Below are 24,715 nucleotides of genomic sequence, written 5' to 3' on the forward strand. Positions count from 1 at the left end.
ACCCATGAATATGACCTCCTCCAAATCATAGGCCTGTATAGAGAAACCCATTTCTGCGTGTGTGTACACACACACACGCACGCACTCACGCACACACACAAACACACAGACACACACACACGCACACACACACACATACACACACACACACTCACGCACGCACACACACACACACACACACACACACACACACACACACACACACACACACACACACACACACACACACACACACACACACACACACACACACACACACACACACACACACACACACACACACACACACACACACACAAACCTATATGGTGTAAATATTTTGCTGTCTTACCAGATGTGACAAGGCAGTCAGAAGAATTAAGAATACATTGTGGAATATTTGCCATCCGTGGTTATGGGGAGGCCTGTAAGCAGCACAACTGTGTCTGTCATGCCTCTTGCCAGATTCTTCAGTTTTTTAAAAGGAGTTTGGTAAGTGTAATTCCCCCTGGATCCACAAGAGGGAGCTCATTGCACTGCTTGTCGCATATCCTAGTGGAGTAAACTTCTTCGGGACTGCCAAAATAGATTGTGAGTAATATACTATATGCAATGTTCTCTGTCACTGGAGAGAATATGCTGTGCATAACCTACATTAAGTCAGATAATAGGCCTACTGCACATTTCATTAAAATGAGGGAATGTGTCGTTCAACATAATCAAACAATAGTGTATGGGCCTTTATACTGCTTCCCTGTGAGAAACATGACATAATTGTGAAGAAATATATCTGAATAATTGTGGAGTACTCAAATATTTTTAAAAAGAGAGAGATTAGTCTTATTTTGAGATAAGTCTTAGTGTTATTTCACGAGGCAGCAGTTCTTATAGATTCATGAAACGTGGACTAATGGGAGGGTCATGTTAGAATCAGGTTCAAGTGCAGAAGTGCTGTCATTAACTTCACTATCCTCAGAACATTTCTTACACTTTCGCTATGATTTCTTCTTTTTACTTGTGTGATCAGCTTATTTCTTCAGATGGCAAGGGCTATTACGTAATGAAACCTAAACTCAACGAATGAATGGCTAGAGACATGTTTTTGAATAAAAAGGCATTTCCCCATGGACATTTCAAGGATCTAATTTTATGTCAGAATAAATTTGCGTAAGCAGCACAGATGAATTATTCACTTGACAAATTTCACATTTAGACTTACTGTGAACAGTTGATTGTTCAGCACTGACAGCATTTAACAATATTTCCTTTGACAAGTTCTTTTTGGTATGTAGACCCTTACTCAGACGACAAAAAAAAAAGTTAAATGAATGTTTGTTTGTTTTTGCCGGTGCATTCAAGTGTTCGGACATCCTCAATCCGGTCATCTTCAATCACTTGGACACAGACAGATCGGTACGCATAAAAGCATTTCAAGCTCTTGTAGTCGGGGAAATGAAAAAAGTCCCAAGGCACGTCTGCACCAGAGTTGACACCCTCTTGTGTTGAGTGTCTTGTGTTGTCTAGTGTCTGCTCCTACAGTACGCATTCATACAAGGCGGTAAACAATGCCTTTACAGAAAAAAGCAATGGTGGACGTCACAGAAGATTTGCGGTCTGAAACGACAGTCTGTAACAAATAAACAATAAACACAGATAAACAGGCCCATGTTGGGCTCTGACCAGAGCGGGTTTCCAAAGTGAGTTTCAGTCTCTCTGATTTGGGGTAAGTCCGTTCTGTCCTGGCAACTGATCTCAGATCAGTTGCTGAGGATTGACTGCTGCTCAGATTGACTGGGATTGTTTTTTTCTCAGTAGGCTAGTGCTCACCTGTTGACATAGGTACAAGCATCAGAAAAAAAGAGGGTGGGAAATCACAAAGAGAATGAACATGTAATAAATTAAATTTCCTCAGTAAAAATAACGCATTGTCATGGAAACCGTTGTCAATTGTCAGTCTACAGTACTTGACTTATGATATGGCCCAAGAATCCAGGTGCTCTAGCAGGCTACTCCAGAGTCAGTCCCACAGTCAGCGGTGGCTCTAGTGTTCAAAGAGGTGTCCTGCTACTCTCCTACTCGTGTTTGAAATGCCAGAACATTCTCTGCTGCACCTCCCAAGTGCCTGGCCAAGACACGTGGCGCAGCACAGCTTTCCCATCTTTGCTGGATTTCGTACGGAGGTTACAGACAGGCTACCACCACGTAACAAAACACTAAAAAAAAAACAATACATACATACACAAACACAGACGTCACACTATTCAAGTCATCAGATTTTCCATAACTGTCCACCTCCCTCACCTATCCCATTGTTAAACAAAAAGGGGAAGAATCACTTTACATCTAAAGGGAATCTGGATAATTAAGCAGCTGCATATGCGCAGGATGAAATAACATTCATTGACACCTATAAATACCTGACACACATACTGTAGGGTGCCCTTCTCAGTGATAAAAGAGCAAACCCATTTCTTTTGGGTTGCAGACTTCAGAAGTTGTGCAGCCCTACACGCTTACTGCAAGTGCTTCAAGGCATTGTGGGATGTTAGAATCAGAGAAGGGGAAAAGCCTGTAGTCAGGGATTATTCCTCTCTTGTTTGCTGTCGTGGAGTCCTCAGTGTGTACCGACTGAGGAAGAAAGAGAGACAGAGAGAGGGAGAGGACGGAGGAGAGAAAACTGCCAGAGAGGAGTAAGATGCGCGGTGTTGTCTTTTTTTTTTCCTGTCACATATTCCAGTGCAACTCATCAAAGTCCACGGTTTCACTCAGGTTAGTGTCCGTCTCCAGAATGCTCATGATGACCGCCATGGCTGCCTCGTCGCTGCTGAGGCCGAGGCCGAGGCCACTGGGCTCGCCCACACTCCCAAGGTCCAGCTGGGAGCTCTCGTCTGCGGAGGTCAAAGGTCTACAGTGAGGACTAAAGGTCCACAGTGAGGACTAAAGGGCCGTTTACGGCAGGAACAATGACGATAATGATAACGGCAAAAAATGAATGACAACGTCGGTCCTCACATAAACTATAACAATAGCGATAAGAAGAACGATATCATTGGGAATTACTTTCAAAGATCAAAAAGAAGCCAATAAGAATCCATGAAAGTTATGACATCACATTTATCAACAACTTTCCTTATTGTTGGTCGGTGTGGACACCTTTATTGTTATAGTTACAGTTATCTTTATAGATGTCGTGCCTGGGGTTAATAGTCTTTAAGCAGCCGCATACAGGAAACAAGCCTTATAGGAGGTGGATTGCTTCCCTAAAAAGGGTGTGACAGGGTAATTTATGGCAATTAAGTTGACTAAATGCACCCATACGACTGTACCGCTTTTGGCACTGATCTCAGGTCAGTTGGAATTGAGCATGGGATGTTTGAATGTTCAGTCCTAGCATGTCTCTAACTTACTGTAGCTTGGTTTAAATTGTACCTCAGTTGGCATTTGACGATACATACTTTCAGCATTGAACATATTTACATTGTTTACAGTGTGTGCTTTTACGGTAGGTCTTTGTCAGTAGAGCTGTCAGTCCCCACCTGTGATGGTGGAAGCTTCGCCTCCTGGGAAGGAAACTGCACTGGGTCCCTGGCTTGGCCCCGCTTGAGACTTCCCAGGCTGCTCGCCATCATCCTCTCGGTTTGGCACCTATCAAACCACCGCAAGGAAAACAATGAGCATTGCACAATGGGTCAAGGATTCTGAGGGGAGAGTACAGGGCCCAGTTTCCCGAAAGTGTTGTTGGCCAAAGTAGTTTGTAACGTCACTCTTACAAACGTCTTACAATTTGCCTGACCATTTCCAGCATTGTTTAAGAATGTTGTGGAAGCACTTGTAGATTTAGGGGTGATCCCGACCAGTCATAGATGGCTAAGAGCATCTTAACAGGAGCTTTAGGACACTAAGGTTTCTGATACTTTCAGGAAAAAATGGGCCCTGGTCAAGAAATCGAGAGAAGTAAGAGGGAAAAATAATGACATTAAACGCAGGACTCAAGTTTGAGAATGGAAAGGCCAAGTGGAGACAAGCAAAAATAAATTAACACACGTTTTGATCAAGTAGAAATAGGTAGATTGGTCTTGTGTTTTGCGTTAAAATAACCGTTACAAAAATAAAATTTTGCAGCAGATGTGCAGCAAACTTGTGGGTACATTGTCGGAAACAAATCGGTTCACTAGAAAATAATTTTGCCAGACGTTTGCCAATGTTGGCCACTAGAGGAACAGCAAAGTTATGGCAACGATGAGAAGTTTGACACTAGTGAGTTGCCACCACACTTAATCAATAATGGCAAACTTCAAGACAAACTTAGACCTAATTTGCATTTAGCATTGCTGCAAATTTGCAACATTGCCAAAAGTTAACCGCAACTGTTGGCCAGAAACCTGTTTTTTCTTGGGAAAGTAATCTGTGGGTAGCTCATGCTTTGAAATAATTTATTAATGTAGCCGTTTGGCAGCCAAACTGTAAATCAGGTAAAGTCATAATCTCTATATGTAGTTTAGGTATATATAGCCTAGTTTTGATTATTGAGGGGGGGGGGGGGGGGTACAATCGTTGCTTATCGGACAAGGGGAGAAAAGAAAGAAAGAAAAGAACTGACAGTGAGAAGTGTGAAGGAAGATTCAGTTGAACAGAATGAGTTCCCGATGTTGCGTGTGGAGGATATGGGAGGTTCTACTCACGCTGCCGGGCTGCGAGGGCGCTAGCGGAGACTTCTCCGGGAGTAAACAGAAGGGGCTGGGAGTCCCACTGGAGGGAGAGTTCATCCTGTTTGTGTTCACACAGGGAAGGGCAGGTATGTAAGAACACATGCAGTCCAAACATGGTCACATTCACCACCACATGCAATCATATAGACTGCTGGAAAATGTAGATTGTAGAAATCTGGACATTCTCTAGATGTAAATTGACTAATTGCACAGACACACATTGAGACAGACACAACTATCTTCTCTGATAAGGGCAATACCTGTTGAAGTCCAGCAGCTCGTTGGCAATTTGAGTCCCAATGCTTCCAGCATAGATCATAGTGCCCGAGACACTGCTGATTCCAGGAATAGCGGGAGATAAGTGCTTGGCCTCTGTTGAGGCTGAGACAAAAGAACAGAAAGGGATGCAGGCTAGTTGAAACACATGTAGCATAAGATCTTGGCCAGAAATAAGCATCAATGCTGGTGTTGTCCTACCTTCAAGTGTCCTGGAATCCTGGAGCTCTTCTCTCTCCACTCCTTTTTCACTGTTTCCCCTACAGAAAAGTCACCATATGTGAGAGTGCTACTCCAGGCGTCTCAGGAAAGTAGAAACAATTTTGGAACTCTGAATCTTAGGGAGGTTGTTCATTCCAGGAGACATTTTGGTCTAATTGTTCAGGGACGTTTTGCAAAGTAAATTTGAGGAGAGTCTTTAAACCGCCATACTTAAATGATCAAATGCAACAGTTTATCACAACTAACCATGCAATTTTTCTTTTTCAAAACTCATTCTTCTTTTTAAGCTCACGTTACAAAGCTGTCATTGTCCGCAACAGTCTGATTCCTGGATGAGACAACGGCTTCAACATTGTTTATGTCATGTGGTCTAGTGGTGGACAGGAGCTCTCCAGGGAACTGACTGCAGACCATTTCAAATGTATTTATCTCCTGATTTATCTCCTGAAATGGACTACCCAACCCTGGGGCAGACAACAAACAGCAGGATACTCACGACACCACTTTATTTGTTGACACAATGAACTCCAACTCTTTGGTCCATGGATTTATAAAACTAAACCACTGGCTTTGGAGAGTAACAAAGGAGCCCTGTTTTGTCTTGAACTTGTAGCAGTTTGTCATGATCTTCTCTTTGCTGTGGAGGACTGCAGGGTAAAAAGCGATCACGCTTAGAAGTTCCCTCAAGAATTTTATGAGAATTGAAAGTAGAATAGAGAAGTCAATACTGTATATACTGTATTTCTCACCTTTTTTGTGGCTTTCAGCCAAATGTGCTAAGTCCTCTTGGTGGAAATACTCATAACAAGACGTTCCCAGAAGTTCCTGAGGCAAATATCCTATGATAGTAGTGGCCCTGAAGTAGGACAAGAAAAGAAAACATTTGCTTTGATGTCCTGAGCATAAAAAGGCAGCAGACACTGTTAACTCCACTGTGGTCAGTGGAAATGTAGCCATGAATGATCTTGTTTGGGTGTAGACCATGTCATTACAAACATGAAAAAACGGTTGGCTTGGGCTGAACCAGAAATTGCTTTAACAAACTATGTGCCAGTGGGACTTTCCAAGAAATAGGCCCTTTATTTAACAGAACAAAAACGTTAAACTAAGTGCCCTTAATTTACAGTGGAACGTTTGTTTTGAATATCCTTTATATAAATATATATATTTATATCATTATAAACTAAAGTGTGCGGTCACATGGCAGTAGACAAGTGTAAATATGTCACGAGTGTAACAGCGCGGGCGGCACATCTTACCTTTGGTCTACAAAGGTAAACTTTCCGTCGATGGCATAGCGGGTGACAAACTCAGTAGGCTTGACGGAGACTTGGCTGGGCTCCTCTGGGGGGGCGTGGGGGTGGATGCGTCCCACGGCCACCAGGCAGGTGAGGTGCGAGCTCTCCCGGTCCACGTCCACCTCGCTCTCCGTGTCCATCTGCTGAGTGGACCAGCTGCGCATGTAGCCCGTGCAGTGGACCGTGCAGTACCGCTGGGACTCTATAGAGGGAGATCACTGATCATTACAAAGGCTCCTATAGGAGATCACTGTGCAGTACCGCTGGGACTCTACAGGAGGGAGATCACTGATCATTACAATGGCTCCTACTGTATAGGAGATCACTGTGCAGTACCGCTGGGACTCTATAGAGGGAGATCACTGATCATTACAAAGGCTCCTACTGTATAGGAGATCACTGTGCAGTACCGCTGGGACTCTACAGGAGGGAGATCACTGATCATTACAAAGGCTCCTACTGTATAGGAGATCACTGTGCAGTACCGCTGGGACTCTATAGAGGGAGATCACTGATCATTACAATGGCTCCTACTGTATAGGAGATCACTGTGCAGTACCGCTGGGACTCTACAGGAGGGAGATCACTGATCATTACAAAGGCTCCTATAGGAGATCACTGTGCAGTACCGCTGGGACTCTACAGGAGGGAGATCATTGATCATTACAAAGGCTCCTATAGGAGATCAATGAATGTGACTATTGAGTATTTTATACAGAAAAGAAAAGACAGAAGTGCATAGATATTAGTGTAATTATGGTGGCACTATACATACGTTTTACTGTATAACCATGTTTTATACAAAAACAAGAGGTTTTCCAAGTAACCATATGCCTATAGGGTAGAAACAGATGGTTTGGATAGAACACACAGGCACCCAGCCTTTGCATGCAGGAGAATTTGGATAGGGGTGTTTGGCTTGGAGAATCACTGAAGTGGAAATATGCACTTGGGTCGTTTTTTAAAAGACAAATATAGCTACACATATCAAAATAGACAACATCCTATGGAAGTATGCCTAACAAATACACAAAAAAACATACACTAAAATTAGGCCTACAGAGTGAGCCTTATTCAAAAACAAAAAAACAAAACAAAGAAGGATGGCGCCTGTTTAAAACCCCAGTTGAAAAACTTTGGTTCTTTCTCTTTGGCAATTAGGCCAGGTTTGCTTAGAGCCCGCATCAACAAGGCATAAACGCTTGCTAGTGAAGCCCACATGTTGCACATGAAGGCTGCTTGTTTGATGATTTTGTTTTTGTTTTTGCAGCTTTGGTTCATTGTTATTGTTGCAGCATCCCACTCCATGTAGTGTAATCAGTGAGATTAATGGCATTGTCTGCTTAATTAGTAGGCTAAAAGAGAGGTGGAATTGTATGTGAGTAGGCTACCTCAAGCCATTTTGGGCACGCTCCTACAGTACACATATGAACCCATGTGAGTTGTTCTCTCAGAGCTGTGAAGGCTGTACTGTAGCCTACCTTTCTTCCTGGAGGAGGACGAGTGGGGCGTGTTCTTCCCTGACTTGGCCGCGCGGCTCTGCTTCATGCGGCAGAAGAAGGAGCGCCGGGCGCCCGTGCCGATGTTGGCGTCCGACGGCACGTCTGAGGGCACCTGCACCCCCGCTGAGGACACACACACGCACGCACACACACACACACACACACACACACAAACACACACACACACACAAACACACACACACACACACACACACACACACACACACACAAACACACACACACACACACACACACAGTTCACAGAATTAGCCTCTGACTTTAAGGCCTTTACACTTAGTCGATGAGAGCACATGGTTTCACGTGAGGTGAATACATCACAACACGTGATGACTAGCCCTCTGTTGGCTAACAAAGCATTAGTAAGTGTGCAATCTTACAATGAGGATATCCTATTTCAGTGTAGTGTGTAAACATATCAAAACACTTTGGCACATGACTACAAACAAGATAACTTTGTACAACGGTAACTAGGCAACCTTGTCCTTGGCACATCGCTGCGACCACACCCAGCTAGCAACAGAAACTGAGAAAAACAACTGTCTCCAGGACAACAGCAGGACTGAGTCTGCCATGCCAAAGCCCATTTAACAGAATTAAGAAAGGAACAGGGTAAATTTGGGTCTGTTCAAAACAAAGGACAGCATGACCTTGCATGAGCAAGAGCCTACTGCTGAGGGAGGGTTGCAGCAACCCACAAGGACACAGCAGCCAATTTCTAAGCCTTAACAATATCTCTGACCTAGATTCGTCTGCAGATATAAATTGGAGGTCAATAAATTGATGCCCGTAAAATGGAAACAGACTGTCTTATTTGTTGTATTCTGAAATCATGAGGGCAAGGCTTGGCTGATTGGCTGTGAAAGCAATTACATGGCAATGCGAGTCTTCGGCTTTCTAAATGTTCAATGTCAGCAGAGCAGAGCAGAGAAAAAAAAGTGATAGAGAGGAGATTTCTTCTGGCTTGATGTTCTACTTGAAAGGGTCACAAAATCCAGGGTGTTACTAAAGCACTGAGATGCCTGGTCCTTAATGGACTATGCCTCCTCTTAGCGAAAGCCCAAACGAATTGAGCCTGCTCTCAATAGCAGGTGTGATAGCCTTGGCAGGTTAGATTGCCATCTCTTTTCTGTGGCAGATCGCTTCGTTCACAACTCACTTTTAGTGTCGATGAGGCGCTCACGGGGATAGAGCTCGGAGGCGGACAGCTGCTCCTTCACCTTGCTGACATCTTTAGGATGAAGGTAATCAAACAGACTCTGTCCAATCAGCTCCATCTGCAACAGAAACAGACCATTCAACTGCGGAGAATAGTGGGAAATATTACATCAAGGAATCTTCTTGACGCAATCCATGCCAGATGCGGACGAAGCACTCATGGGGACCTGAGTTTGTGTCTGACCCCTGGTCATTTCCCAGTCCCACTCCCCCGTCTCTCACCCACTCATTTCCTGTCACGTTCTGAACTATTTTGACCAGATGACGTCTGAAAACCACCAAATCAACTAAATTAAACTGTCATTTCAAAGATTGAATTATGTGAACTAGGAGTAGCTATTTGCATCACTGGTCCTTCAAAAACAAAAAACAAAAAACAGAAACACTGGATGATTTCCAAAAGGCCACTTACCCGATTATAGTGAAGTATATTGGAGATGGACTCTGAGACGAAGACGATCTTTCCCCTGGTGCAGCTCACCACAAAGAGGAAGCCGTCGGCTGCCTAAATAGCAAGTAAACACAAAACGGAGATATTGCCCGAGCGCAACAACAAAATGTGCCACACGTTTCTAGTCTAAATAGTCTCATCATAGTCTGCAATAGCACGGGTATTCTACTCTGCTTTTTCCACACAAAGGCTAACAATCTCCACCACATTTACAATGAACGATGGCATGAGTACAATGTTCTCTTTGTGAACAATATCAATTCCAAGTATCAGATGAAAAGAGAGGAACTTATAAAGAGGTCACATATTGAAAAAAATCATTGTAAAATTGTCATTGCAAAATTAATGTTTTTGGAGAACTAAATAGGAATGGCGCACTTGCATTAAAGACATAAAGGTTTCGGCCTCTAATGATGGAAATTGAAAGTGATGAGGAGAGGTCTTGTTTTCAAAAGGCAAAGGCCACAAAGGCCACTATAGCTCAGCAGTGACCAGAAGTAGGTCAGTTACCTTCATCAGGGTTCATGTTCAGGTTGTAAGTTAAAAGGAGGCTAAGGAGCAAAATGATGGAGGGACCCACAGGAAGGCCAACAGAATAGAGCCAGATAGAATTCTGGGATCAAAACAAAACACATGGCTCAAACCAAACATCTCGACGCACTGAAAGTCACAGCGGCTCCTGAAAATACAGGCTGTGTGATTTCATTTTGGTGTCTTTTATCATCACTTGTCCACGACCAGACAGTTGTGGTTTCTGGCTTGACTTGTGCACTATAGAGATGGCATGAAGACAAAACCTTTCATTCCTTTCACATAAACAAGACTTGAATATGACCTCCTCCTCTCCATGTTGTCATCATTTCAACACTAGAGGCCGCTACCTATCTGTGTGTGCACCGATTGGTCTGGTTGGGGTTGGTGGCACCTACTCTTAGTAATAACTGTTTGAGTTCGTCTTCAGGCAGAAAGGAAGGCTTAGGATGGGCTTCAGAAAAAGAACTTGAGGCCCCTGAAAGAGATCATATTGCGCAACATGAAAACACAAGTCAGCTGCTCCTGGAGCCCCAATCCTTCCCAATATCATAGAGGTGGAGAAGGAGAAGGGATATGTGTTCTGTTCTTGTCATCGTGTCATCTACGTCCACTGCACCTTTAAGAGACTTAAGGTGTTGCACGGCCATGCGGAGGACGGTCAGCTTGTCCAGCTTACGGGCTAAGGGGTTGCAGGCGGGTACCATGGTGGACAGCTCGTCGATGAGGTTGTTCATCTTGTCTCGCCGCCGCTTCTCGATCTGGCTGTGAGGTTCTCTACTACGTGAATGGAAATACATAAACTCTGTTATGATTTCATGACTTTATATGCCTGTATATGTACCTGTTGCAAATACAATTGCATAAAACAAAAATGTAACTTGTAATTGTAACTAGGTAATTGTAATTTGTGACTATGGCATGTGATATCAAGACATTCATTGCTGCCCAGTTGCCCTTGGCTACCAAACTGTTACAAGTGGCAACCAGATTTGGTTGGCTTTGGCAACCAAAACATCTTGCCTGGTTGCCAAGCTGGCAAAGCTGGCAACCACTTTTAAACGTTAATGTTGAGCCTTGTTCTATGTTCTCACATATTTGGTAGTAAACAGTATTGTAACACATAAATATCCTCTTTATAAACATTGCCTGGAAAATCGCCTAAGAAATGTCTGGCTACCTGAAGCATTTCATTTTGATTTGCTGATCCTCCCCCTCTGACCTGCTGTGAGAGAAGTGAAAGAACACTTTGCCATCATTTCATCCACAACATACACACACACACACAGACACAAAAACATGGCTAGCCTAGTTTTGGGTCTGTTAGAGAGAGAGAGAGAGAGAGAGAGAGAGAGAGAGAGAGAGAGAGAGAGAGAGAGAGAGAGAGTTGTTGTCACAAGCACCATTGGCCCCAAGCTCTGCATGTGAATGCATACTGTGGACGACAAACAGTTACCTCTCCGGGTCACTAAATGTCTCAGCATCTATGCTCATCCTTGAAGACAGAGGCACCTGGTGCAGGGAGGACCCGGACATGGTGCTTCCTCTGGTGATTTTAAAAAAAAGAAAGGAATGTTAGTTGGGATCACATTGGGTGGCCTATTTTCTTTACTAGGCAAGACTAGGGCGTGTTTGCTACGGTTTATTTCACTTCACACCACGAGCAACTCGACAAAGAATGAGCACTTGTAAAATAGCCAGAAGTTCCTCTGTATGTAACTGGGACCAGATGACACACACTAAAGAAAGAGTGATTTAAAATGTTTATAGAATGTTTGCTTGGTGTGTCTATCACACCTCTAAACTTAACAGTAATTCTAAGTGAACATGACCTCCCCCTCTCCATATTGCCATTATCTAAGAGTGATTGTCTAGTTTATAAAGCAGCAGGCTCTGAGTGATTTCAATAAACACTCAGCAAATCTATCTGTCTGCACTCATTTGAGAATAAGGGAAACTCCCCCCCAAAACCAAAATGGCCGAGCTGTGTTGGCTCACTCACAGGCTCTTGCCCTTGCCCTTCCGCTTCCGCGGGAAGTCAGTGCAGGAGAAGGAGGACGAGGAAGAGGAAGAGGCCACGGGCTCCGACCACACACTGCGGGTGGTGGTCCACGTCATGATGCTGGGCAGGGAAACGGGAATTCGCACGCGAGCCTCCGAGGAAGAACGGCCCTCTCCTGAGGAGAGAGAGAGAGAGAGAGAGAGAGAGAGAGAGAGAGAGAGAAAGAGGGAGAGAGAGAGAGAGATGGAGAGAAAACATTCCCTCCCCATTAACAAGCTGACTACATTATCTATGATTATGACAGTGCATAGGAAATTCAGTGTCTACACACACACACACACACACACACATGCACGCACACAGTGATGTACAGATAAGACAAGTGTTGTGTTGAAAGTATTTTTGAACACGTTCAGGCTGCGGCAGTGAAAAGCGGTCAGTGAATTCTGTGAGTATTCTAGCCAGCTGACCTTGTGTATATCTGAGGGAGGCGCGCGCGCGCTACTCCTCGCCCTCCTGGACTGACCCAAGACTCCCCAGAAGCCCCAATGCAGGTTCATGAAAATATTGGAGGGGGTCACACGGGAGAGAATGGGGACAGAAAAGCACACTACACAATATGTAAAATGATATTACATGATGTTTTGTTGTATCAAATGAGCCTAAATATCCTAACTGTCCAACTGAAATGAATTACAACATGTCAACAATCTCCACAGGTAAGTGATCATTACGATCCTAATAACTAATGATTCCAAAGTTTATGGGTTCTTGACATATGACATTACTGTGTTACTCCTTCATCATTACTGACAAGGCTTCTTCATTACACTCCTTTATTTATAATCACTGCGTAACACAAGACTTCCTCTAATGGCGCTGGCTGGTTTTATGACATGCATGAGTGATGTAGTTGGTATGGTAACTGTATGTGCCAAGGGTGAGTTGAGGACAAGGCACTGCGGTAACTTAAGCAAATAATGAATCTGGTAGCCTGGTGGTAACCTAAATCCCACTCAGTCCCACTACTAAATACACTGACTTAAGCTTTCTAAGATATTCAAGTAGGAAGTCCAAACCTTGGGCTGTAAAAGCTTGAAACTCTGCAAATATCATACATTACACAATCACTTGATTGTGCTTTATCATTTTAAATGTGTAAATTATCTCCTTATCTCGTCTCATATCATTCAGTTCTCTTTTTCTGTGTTTTCCCTTCTGGTAATCATCACAATTAAAATATGTCTCTGCCTCCACTAAAATGTACAGTATGAGCAACACTGTTGAACAATAAATGATACATCCTGTAAGATTTCCTTTAATGATGAAAACAATTATCACACTTCATAAGACACCACCATGATCATTTTTCTTTTTTGTAAAAACATGCGTGGTACAATTCTAAACATATTTTCTTACCTATTTGAATTACTCTAATAATTATTATTTTCATTACATTATATGGCTATCTTTTTCTTGAACTTCAATCTACAACCAAGCATAGATGTTCAGTGCTAATGTTTCTGTAACATTCTGAAACATTCTTTATAATCTCAATGGATAATCAACTCATTATCTCGCTATCAGCATTTAAACGTTTTTAAATCCCCAAGTCTAGTGTGTTCGTTCATTACTCCAGCTTGGTGCATTCATTGTCAAATCTGCCTGTTACTCTGTTGAAGCTCTCTCAGGGATTTCTTAGTAACTGTGTGATTCTCAAATCGCTAATTCTGAGAATCAGGCCTTGGACAGGGGCGTATTGACAAACAACTTTACTCTAGTGTGCTGAGACCACCCTGTCGGAAACTTGGTGGTTTTGTTTTCCTGCTGACAAAGGTCAACCTAAATTTAACAGGACTGAATTTTTCTCCCTGAAAGGTCGCCCTGTGTTTCATACAAGCTTGCAAGTGCTTACAGTAAAACAACGCCATAGCATGACATTATTCAGTGTAAGAACAGGTGAGAAGTTGTATTAGATCTGCATCAAAACAACACTTGGAATGGAATTTATTTATTTTTTTTATCTAGGCCTATAGTGTATGACTATCACTCAGGAGAATGACAACATATATTTTTGTATGGTATCATAAGATAACATATACAGGTATAGACCTATACTGCTAATTACAATAATGGTATTGTTATTCTAATATATTCAGTTAAATGCTAGGGAAATAAAGCACTCCAAAATATCAACATCGCCTTGAAGTACATTATTTGAAACATGAGTGAGTCATTTCTTAGTACATCAAATGACATCATTAAGTAGCCTACATCCTACTGTCATTGAAAAGTGACAAATGAAAGAGTGCACTGCAAGTGACGTGTCTTTTCTAAAGCTCTGCCTCACAGCCCTAGTGACCCCATTCATGCCAATGGCCTGGCCCATCATCCTGAGTTCTGGAGGGAAGATCTAGTGCAGGATTACCCAAAAGGGCCACAACTCCCCCTGGAGGCCAATTTACGCAGAAATGCAACAATGTCAACTGTCATTTGACACATCTGGAATATAATGTTCACAAAATATAAACAGTTTTAATAGAGGGACAACATGTGCAAATAAACACCATTATGCTATAATCAATTATGTTATGTTGAAGTCATAATGACTTCAGACGTTTCAACTTCAGATTTCTCTGAAGCCAATGTGTCAATCTTGTGTCGCTGGAAAAAGCATTTGCCCATCACGTGATGGTGCAGTTGCTCTTTAGAATGGGTGGAGAGAGCACACTTGAGTCTGTAGTAGCACTGTATCATGTCGTTCAGTTTTATGAGTTGATAAGAAGTGTTGTTGTCTTCTTTAATACGTCTGAAAATGTGTCTGTCTGATGTGCTCCGCTGTTACAATTTAATGTAATATATGATTCTATAATTTATGTAATATATAGCTCTTACTGCTGTGGACCTGATTATGTACAGGGGGAGCATAATAGAATGGTCACATAAAATGCAGTAGCTGCAAGCAACAGTGATGCGACCATGTCGATCACTCGGGCAGTGTTGCGCGCAAGTCATGGGAATACCCAGGTTAGTGTTGCCATGGGAAGTTGCTGTAATTATGGCAAGGACATAGTTGTAAGCACTAAGAGCAACTTTCGTGTAAACTGAATAAACTCTGTCTGGGCTGTCAGACTGAAAAATCTGGCATGTGCTTACAAGCATTAACGCATCTCCAACTCCCTCCGATTGATGTCGCTACAGCACTCAAGGCACCGACATAAACGGTGAAAATAGTCAAGGGACTGGTATTTTTCTAAACTTTTTACCATACGTATTTTCGAGCTGCTACAGTGACCAAAGAAAGTCGAAAAGGTGCGCTACACCGCTTCTTCGCTTCGCTAATGTATTTGCATGCGTTGCGCATTACTGGTAACAATGCAGGAAATCTGAGATTGGAACAAACAACTACAAATCCAGCACTTTCTAGGAGTGTGCAGCTCTAGCAACAGCCAACCTCATCCAAAATAAACGTGGATCATTTATGCATAAAAAAATACACGTGCATTGCGAAAGAGCAGAAGAATCCGCCAGACAGCCATTCCGTTTCGGTTATTTCTGTCTCTGAACGTGAGGGACGCTGTCGCGTGAGCGGCTCTGGTAGGCTCTCGGTCTGCGCAGATGCCGGAACAGCGACAAGCGAGAGCACGGTCCAGTGCTCGTAACGTGCTGCTGGCTTTTTCCCCGAATGTGTGTGGCACGTGAGAGTAATGAGTTGCAGCTATCACCTTACCTAAGCGCTTACATAAAGTGTGTAATACTGACCTACATCCAGCTCGGGCTCCCGTTGTGCTTCAAACTGTGACATTTTACTCGAAATCACGGGCAAAATGTGGAGATATCACTGAATATTTACAAGTAGTAACCTATATTGTACATTTACTGAAAAAAAAAAGTTTAAGTTTATGTTTAGGCTACATTTAAACGGTCACGTGACTAAGTAGGTCTCCTGTTAACTCGCATGGTTTGGTAGGCTTTGCAAATAGTATTTCCCTACTGTAACATTTTTGGCAATTAAAATTGTGATAGGCCTACGACTAAATTCTAATGTTCATTTCAGTGTAATGGTATTTTAACCCTTTCGTGATACCAGCATGAATTGTTATTCTCTCAAATACAATAGCCTAACTCTCAAGGTTGTGCGGGATGGGGTTTCTTCTCAGGACATGAAGATAGCCTTCAAAATACCACTAACTGAAAAATAATAGAGAGACAACATGAAAACAGCAAGACACATGGGAGATGTGGAAATGTGAGGAAATATATTTGAAAGAAAGTTGAAAGAAAGAAGAATTAGCCTAGACAGTAGGCAGGAGACTGCCCTCTCTGCGTACCTCCAAAGATTTGCTGGGAAACATTTTCTTATGAGGAGTCCGACTTTGTCTATCACTCCCTCGCATTTTTAAAGAGCCGCCTCGTAGTGTTCTTACAGCCCCCACACTATTAATAGCGCGTGCCCAAGTACTGTACAAACAAGCTAACCCACTTCTAATCGATCACAATGAACAGTAAACAACACTTTCACAACATTAATCTGGAAATTCGTAAAGGGTCTTGTCATTCATTTATCAAACTCTTACACACCATCCCAGATAGTTTGTTTGAAGAGACAGAATCCACTTAACTGACATAGGACATACCTAACATAGTTTCCATAATGAAACCCTAACACCATGTATGTTGCTGAGTTTGCTTTTATGTTTTTTTTTTTTTTTTTCTCAATTATTTCCTATGCAGGAGCAAAGCAGTGTGGGGTTGATTTCCCACATTGTTTTGATTCCTTGGATCTATGCACTTTTTAAACTTGACACACATGTTGCTATGCATTAATGTGGTATAGCAACCCACCGGTAGCCTGGCAAGCCAAACTATGCAGAAATGTATGCCTATAGTCTGGGGTCGGACCATTCACAGAGCTGAAGCCTGTGGGTGGGATGAACAGTTGTCTTTCAAACTGCCTCTGCACGTAGCCTTTTGTGACCAATTGTAGCCGGTCAGCAAAACGGCTAATTAAAACAAATTACTTGAGTGCTTCTTTCTGCTCAACCTTCAAAGAAAAGCTCGCTTCGTTAGCCTCATCCATCTTTAGTTTTTCTCTATGGTTGTGCAACACAGTCTCACACCCAACTTGTCGAACGAGGACCCCTGGCGTCAATATCGGAAGCCGAAGGTGAGCTAAGGCGGGCTCAAGGACTCCGTACGTACACAGATAGAGCGTTCTGATTGGACCGACTGACTTGGTGTCGAACGCAGGCTTTGCCTTAACGGTGCGACCCTAGACCATCCCGCTAGGCAAAACATATTTTTTGCCACTATAGGGTGCGTCTAGATTTCTAGGCTAACCCACCAGTGGATCGTGTATAGTAACCCAAATTGTTTGTGGCAATTGGAACAGCTCTAACAGCAGTGCTGCTGACAACTCTCAATCAGGGACACTCAAACACGGACGCCTTTAAACTGTTTTTTGTTGTTTGTTTTTAACATTCTATAGCCTATCATCACCAGTCAGAAAACCTGTGACTTATAAATCTTGTATCGAGGATTTGGCATGATATGAAGTTGAGAAGTATTCTGGAGAGACTTTGGCATGGTTGTCTAATTGACTTTAAGAGATAATGTATTAAGAATTTACAAAAGAAAAAAAGTTTGAATCAGTGTCTCTCATCTTGGAATGACTTTGAGTAGAATGACAATGGGATAATTAATTTCTTTTAAACTTTAAAATATATCTAGAAATCTTCTCTATAGGCACTATATGGCTGTCTATACCTTTGTGTTTCTGAATGTAACCTAAGACCTAAAGGTATTTAGAATGATGGAATTAATTTGTGTATGTCTAACCTAAAGACAAGCCCAAGTCAATGCAAAAATGGCATCTTGGAACTTATAAGTTTCAGTTAGGCTACATGGCTTAGGCCTAATATTTAAATGTTTCTAAAGGAATTCTATCGATATTCTTGGGACTACTTGAGACTAATAAATGTCTTAGTTGAACTGTTTTCACATTTGAATGTCTCACAATTAAAGAAGTTTAATTCTAAATTATGAAGTGACAAAGCTTTGACCTGGAAGAAAAAGTGCTTACAGATTGATCTGCATACTAATTATGCAATGGTTATTTAAAATGAGACATCTGATTCCAATGCCATTCTTGCCCGTTATGGATCTATGAACAACATTTAAACACAATTTGCCTCAACTGTTCACAAGTCCACTTTTTACAAATTCAGGTTTGTTTTATACATTGATAATGATGAAATACTAAAATGATGAAATACTAAAATGATTAAAACAGAAAGAACAGAAAAGGTTATGCCCACAACATAGCTGTCTATGGAAATGTGGGCATACGTTTCATTTGGAAACTAGGTTACACAGAGGTGTGGGATGTGAATTGCGAGGGAGTAACACATCACAGCAAACACTGACAAAACTATACAAAGGTACATGTGGATGATGTTAACACTACACACACATCAAAATGGCAACAGGTTAGTCCAAATAGTATGGATCAGAGATATTGCTAAACTCACCAGGAAACAAACAAAATGTCTACTTTAAAGCTCCAGGGTGGATCACAGGAGCACTTGAAAATGGAGCTGTTTCTATTGTAGGATGTGAGGATAACTACTTAAAATAAATGTAACTCTGAATGATCATCCAACATCTTACTACATGGCAAGTAGGCTACTGCGATTGGCTGTGTTGTCAATGGAAAGTGAATCAAATCAGTATTGTTACAATAAGAAACACTCTTTTGACAACTCTTTTGACTTAATCCAAATTAATCGTCATTGAGGAGTAACAAACGATATAAGGGTGGAGCTCTCTGTGTAAACATAAAGCCTGGATGACTTCTAGATACTGCACTCACTTAATGATTTAAGCAAGGGGGATTTGGGACATATTTGAGACAGTGTCAACGTCAGAAATAGCAGATAGACATTACTTCTGTTTAGCAAGGTGTCACTGCGACTTGTAGCGCCTAATTGGAAACAAGGTTGATGAACACCTTTCCCCTCAAAAAGTAGCTCTCCCAATGGATGTAACTGATTTTTATGAGTTTCCATCAAAATCAACGTATGGAGCTCATAGAGAAATGCTAACAGTACAAATTCTGTTCATTTGACCTAGTTACATTTTAGGCTTTGCAAGGCATGTCAAGTTCCGTTGGATTTTAAATGACAAGTTCAAAATGCATGCCATTCAATACGAATATTCTCAAATGTATTATTAAACAGATTCCATTAAACATTTTAAATTATAGCCTACAAATATACTTTTTTTTCTCAAATTGAGCGAAAGCGAAATGGCAGTTCATTTTTTTGCCAACTGCCAATATCCACTGCAGAACTTTTATACAGAAACTTTGTTCCAATAATGGTTAATGGTTAATTGCAAGCTACTCACTGAACAGTTTAAAAAAGATGACCGTGTCGTGTTCTTTGATCACTGATCATCCAGTAGGATTACAGTTTAAAAGTTTCGTTTTAGCCTATGCCATAAACTACCCCCTCATAGCTGGTTTTCAGCCCTATATCATTCGGAACCACACACGTTTTAAGAGAAAATATGTATATATATATTTTACCCAAAATGTGTAGGCTATCTCATTCAGGATACCGACTTTGACTGCCTACTGTCGTCTAGCAAAATCGCATCTTTACACTGCGCTGAGTGAGCTTGAATGAACATCAGACGCTGAACTACGAACCCCGGCAACAGCTGCCGTGCGTCAAAGTAGCCTATCAAAAGTTCTCCTCCGTATTTTTACATCTATAGGTAATCGAAAAATATTTAATTAAACGCCACGGAGCCCTACTGCATGATGACAATGTCGCTAAGATCATGAAAATCGTAGAAATCTCTTCGAAAGTTTGCCCCACTGAACTACTGACCTAATTTCCCGAGGAACACAGAAGTACCGTACACTGCCAAGCGGCTCCGAGAAACTCCCCAACAGCTCCCCTCTCCCTCGACGGGCGCATAGCACCGCTGCAGTAGGCTACTACTAGCACCAGTCTCAGGACATCGGATATGAATGGTACAGAGTCCCTATATGCATGTTAATACCTTTGTGCTCTCCTGTCGCTCCTTCATCGCTGCAGGCCGTCGCTTTCCCTGCCGACATGGCCAGAGCCGGTCTGCCGGGGACCAGAACCGCAGTGCATGTGGAGGAGTAAGGGGATATATGTTAAGGTAGGAGAGATGGGGAGTAGAGGCGGAGAATTAGGGGTGTTGTATAATTTGAGTTTTTTTTCTCCATCTTCTTTTTTTTCTAGGGGGAAGTTTGAAAGGGAGGGTGCGACTACGACATAGAAACGTGCAGAGATTGTAATGAGGACATGGGCAGAACACCGGGAAACGCGGAAGGAGTGAGACAGTTGTCTCCTCCCCCAAACTCACCATTACCACTCCAGGCGGCTTTCATTCACTAAATCGCCCTGTTCTACTGCCATGGATATTTAAGTGAATCTGTCTACCTGGTCAGACAATGAATGAAACAGCCGGTGTAGCCGGCGTTGGTTTGGCGAACTGAGTTCTGCTGCAATAAGGCGCATTCCGCTGCAAAATTGGATGCGTAAATGTGATATTAGCCTGACGATCAAATGTGACGATATGTGTGAGGTATATGGATCTAGGAAATACATATATAGGCCGGCCAGTACTATCTCAATAAATGTACTGTGTGTCAGTGTGTGTGTGTCTCCGCACCCTACAGTCCAACAACAAATGAGCGTAAAAAGGCAAGCGTAGGCTACAGTGCGCCCAGACATTCCGTTGGCTACTTTCTCTCGCGCTAATAGTCAAGAGTAAGCATAAACTATTATAGAAACATTTTTGTTTTTAAAACACGCAAAGCAATTAAAAATAAGGTACTTTGGGGTTAACTGTAACCATTTTCTGAGGCTGTTGAAAACGCACCAAATCACACAATGTGGTCGTTTTGGGTGTCGTGGGTTGTAATAAAGGTTGTCGACGATCAAACTGACTACTTTTTTCATTCGTTTTAAGAGTTTAAAAGAAGAATTTCTAGTTGTCTTGCCAATCGCGCTCATAGTAGCCTATCCGCTGACGTCGGGTCCCGTAGCAACACAGTAGGCTACAGTTGTATGAGGCTGCTGAGCCTGTCTTGTTGGCGGTGGCCTGTTGGAGGGATTGTAAGAAAAGTTGTAATTGTCAAATCGACTCGTTCTTTTTTATTTCTTCATCTGAAGAGGAGGAGAAGAAGGATTGGCAGCGATTGCGGCCGGGGCAAAAGTATAGTGTGGAGAAACCAGGTCCGCAGAGGTACGGCTCGCCAGCACCTGGGCTACCTTGTTGAGTTTATTATGTGGTGTCAAAACCGCAAGGATGTTTTTCCCCCACAGTATTTTGGCAGCAGCTGCCGCCAAATTCGCCAAATTCTACCCTCCTGCTTGAATCAGACCGTCATCCGCACACAAGGATGTTTTTGACAGTAGGCTAGCCTATGTTGGCAGCAATTGCTAAATTCTATCCTCCTGCTTACCCAAGCTAGAAGAAAACCAAAAACTCTCCTCTTAAACTCTTCAAATTAATTTTAAAAGTAGTCAATTTGATTGTTGACGACCTTTATTACACGCTACGACACCCAAAACGACCAAATTGTGTGATTTGATGCACGTTTTAAACGGCCTCAAAAATGGTTACAGTTAACCCCAAAGTACCAAAAATAATAAAGATACACGTGTTGCTTACAACGCTTAGTTTACCAATCACCTAAGACGGACAAACTCTTACTTTCCCTGACCCGCATTTGTCTTTCACCTGCGAAATGTAATTTGACCCGTCTGCACGAGACTTTACGTAAGTGAAATGGTGCACGTGCCGAGCAGAAACGTGAGCTTGTTTGACCTATATGTTATATAACGGAGAAACTGTCACGTGCAGCCGCCCGGCTTATTAACCCATTTTAGACCCGACTGGGACTGAAGGGGAGATATCCGCCAACCACTCCTTAGCGGCGGCTTTAGATCGGCAACTCTGGAGACAAAAGAGACACTATCCCTTTTAAGAAAATACATAAATTGTGCCAGTCGACTGCTTCATGCGGGTTGTCTCTTGGGTGACTGAGTTCAGCCGAATAAGCCATCTGTTTAACCTGCTGCAAAGCATTTCCGACACGCAAATGGACAAAGAGTGTCAACATCGATTAACAGTGTTTCTGTCGATCTGTATATTGTTTTATATGGTTATTCTGTATGTTTTTTTTTATCCATATAGCAGAACTTAGTTTAACCACAATAAAGTGGGCTTTCATGTATTTCGTTCGGGCTGACAAAGCCCAGGTAGCCTATCCTAACATTTCACCTCGAGTAGGCTAAATTAAATCTCAAATTATAGACCTATACACATTTGGATCGTTTTTTGTTACACCTTTTTCAGCCCCATCGTGGCAGTGTGTCAGTGGCAATACATCTATCGTGATTGCGCCTTCAAATCGGTTCAGCCCCCTCTGGTTTGCGTCATCACTAGGGTGTTGCCTCATTCAGAGTTCTAACTAGGGAATGCCGTCACGTTCGGTCTATTATTTATTTATCTATTCTTTTCCTCCATGGCGCAATCTCTCTCTCTCTCTCTCACACACACACACACACACACACGTTTGAATACATCCTCCCACCATCCATTGCAACATTGCAGACATCCTCCATGCCGTCTGTGTGATAAATAATATAAGCATGTGATAAATAATAGTAAAAAATATAAATGAGGGTAAAGTGCTGAGTAACAATGCAAATAGCATTATTTAAAAAGTTTAGCTTTTAACTAAAACGAATCAACATTGATTATATGTGTTGAACGTGTCTATGTAAAAAGTGGATGCACCCTTAAGTCAAACTACTACTACCAGCCCTGGAATGACCCCGCCATTCGCAAAGTTCCTTCACGAGAATGAGAAGGTTTGGCACAGGAGCATATGTTGCACCCTAGCTCCCCCTTGAGTTCCATTCCAAAACTACCTCTGAAATGTGTGAGCTTTGCCCATACTGAAAATACAGTTTTTCCACTTGGGTATCAAGTACGTTTCCAGTTTAAGGATATAGTTATGTAGTTAGTAGTTGCACATAAAACAACACGCCAAATGTAGGTTTAGATTTTTTTTATTCCGACTTTTGTTCCTTCTTTTCCTCCACTGTCATGGACATGTAAACCGTAGTCTTCAACTAAATATATTAATTTACCTCAACCTTACAACAGCATTATCTCTTGTTCATCTATACACATTAACACATACGTCTTGGCTACAGTGTGGCTGAACAGGACTCCCTTTTATATGAGGTAAACTTAATCATTAGGGCAGCGAGCAGTTGGCTAGTCATGCAGAAAAAAAAAATGGCACAGTCACAATGAACAAACACAAAGAGTGATGACAGTGTTGCTTACAGGTTTAAAAATGGATGTACAGTCTTGGAATCAAAACTACTCATTACACAAAAGAAGGCGTTATGACATAGATTGTAGGGGTCTGTCAGAATATATACTTCTCTAGTTTCATCTGGGGATGAATCTTTACCTTGAAAAGATTCATTAAAGGAGGTACTCACTCTAAGAATATTGCTGTGCAATGTCAGTAATTCATGGTATAAAAAGACTGATTTGGTGTTGAGGATTGTGTTATCTGCATTACCAAGATGTTTGCCTTCAGGTTTTCATCACTGGTTTTAAGTGCACAAGGCATGGAGAGCTGCATGTATGTAACTGAGTTCAGTGTGTTCATTTTTTTTCTTCTTCTTGTTTGCTTTTAATATTTAAGACACAAAGCGTTTGCCCTTCAGGGCCCAATCATGATTGTAGAGCATTAGCAGACTAATGGAACTGACTCTGTGAACTGCAACGAAGGTTAGATATCACAAGCATTGTTTTTTTTTCCCCTCCACATCGACCTTGTCAGAACACACTAAATGGCTTTACGAGCATCCGGTCACACAAACACTCCGCTTCTCTGCAACATTTTGCCGGTGCTCGTGTGATGAGAGCAGCCAAGTATTCCCAGAAAGAGAACTATGAATTATACGTTAATAATACAGTGGGTGAGAGGTGCTCATGGGTAATGAAGTCTTCTTCTGTGGCTCCCTCATTGCGTCCTCATGAGTCATGACCTCTGGAAAACCCTAAACACTATACAGTTGCTACTCCTTTTCAAACCTGGACATTTCACCAGAAGATGACATGGATAAGAGGGAACAGGAGAATTCTGAACTATACTACAGACTGTGGTGAACACATAAGGCTATGCCAGGACCCTGTATAGAAAGCGTAGATACAGTGTTTTTGACCCTGTGGACCAGTCAGTAAGCCACCCATCCAGCACCTCCTTTGATCTACACTAGAGAGTACAGACAGCTAGCTCTACATGTTCTAAGGGAGACCTTGGTTTTGTTGTTGCTCAGGGCTTTGCGCGAGTTGGCAGTGCGCGTGGGCGGGTCCCATCTCCTCCGCGCAGAGGTTGCAGCGAGCGGGCGCACGGGTTAGACTTCCTGTTGCCA

The 24,715-nt window shown here is 42.3% G+C and overlaps 1 protein-coding gene across 4 annotated transcripts; it reads right to left on the minus strand.

The window, feature by feature from the left end:
• Positions 1-1,112: 1,112 nt before the first annotated feature.
• On the minus strand, positions 1,113-20,715 carry LOC134062428 (basic helix-loop-helix ARNT-like protein 2). 4 transcript variants are annotated; one of them, XM_062518422.1, is made up of 18 exons: positions 20,610-20,715; positions 20,277-20,347; positions 12,207-12,381; positions 11,661-11,750; positions 11,385-11,429; positions 10,824-10,984; positions 10,603-10,682; positions 9,635-9,727; positions 9,164-9,281; positions 7,966-8,109; positions 6,446-6,686; positions 5,936-6,042; positions 5,683-5,833; positions 5,166-5,224; positions 4,949-5,069; positions 4,662-4,746; positions 3,516-3,624; positions 1,113-2,867 (listed from the first exon to the last, which is right to left on the minus strand). In XM_062518422.1, the coding sequence occupies exons 2-18, from the start codon at positions 20,332-20,334 to the stop codon at positions 2,704-2,706; spliced, it is 2,001 nt and encodes a 666-aa protein (XP_062374406.1). In that variant the 5' UTR covers positions 20,335-20,347; positions 20,610-20,715; the 3' UTR covers positions 1,113-2,703. The 4 variants fall into 4 exon arrangements, with proteins under 4 accessions (XP_062374406.1, XP_062374407.1, XP_062374405.1 ...); XM_062518423.1 differs by lacking the exon at positions 20,610-20,715 and adding an exon at positions 12,677-12,816 and having other exon boundaries at positions 20,277-20,372; XM_062518421.1 differs by lacking the exon at positions 20,610-20,715 and having other exon boundaries at positions 20,277-20,382.
• Positions 20,716-24,715: the final 4,000 nt, after the last annotated feature.

The sequence above is a fragment of the Sardina pilchardus genome, chromosome 17, assembly GCF_963854185.1.
Source record: "Sardina pilchardus chromosome 17, fSarPil1.1, whole genome shotgun sequence".
Taxonomy (NCBI): domain Eukaryota; kingdom Metazoa; phylum Chordata; class Actinopteri; order Clupeiformes; family Clupeidae; genus Sardina; species Sardina pilchardus.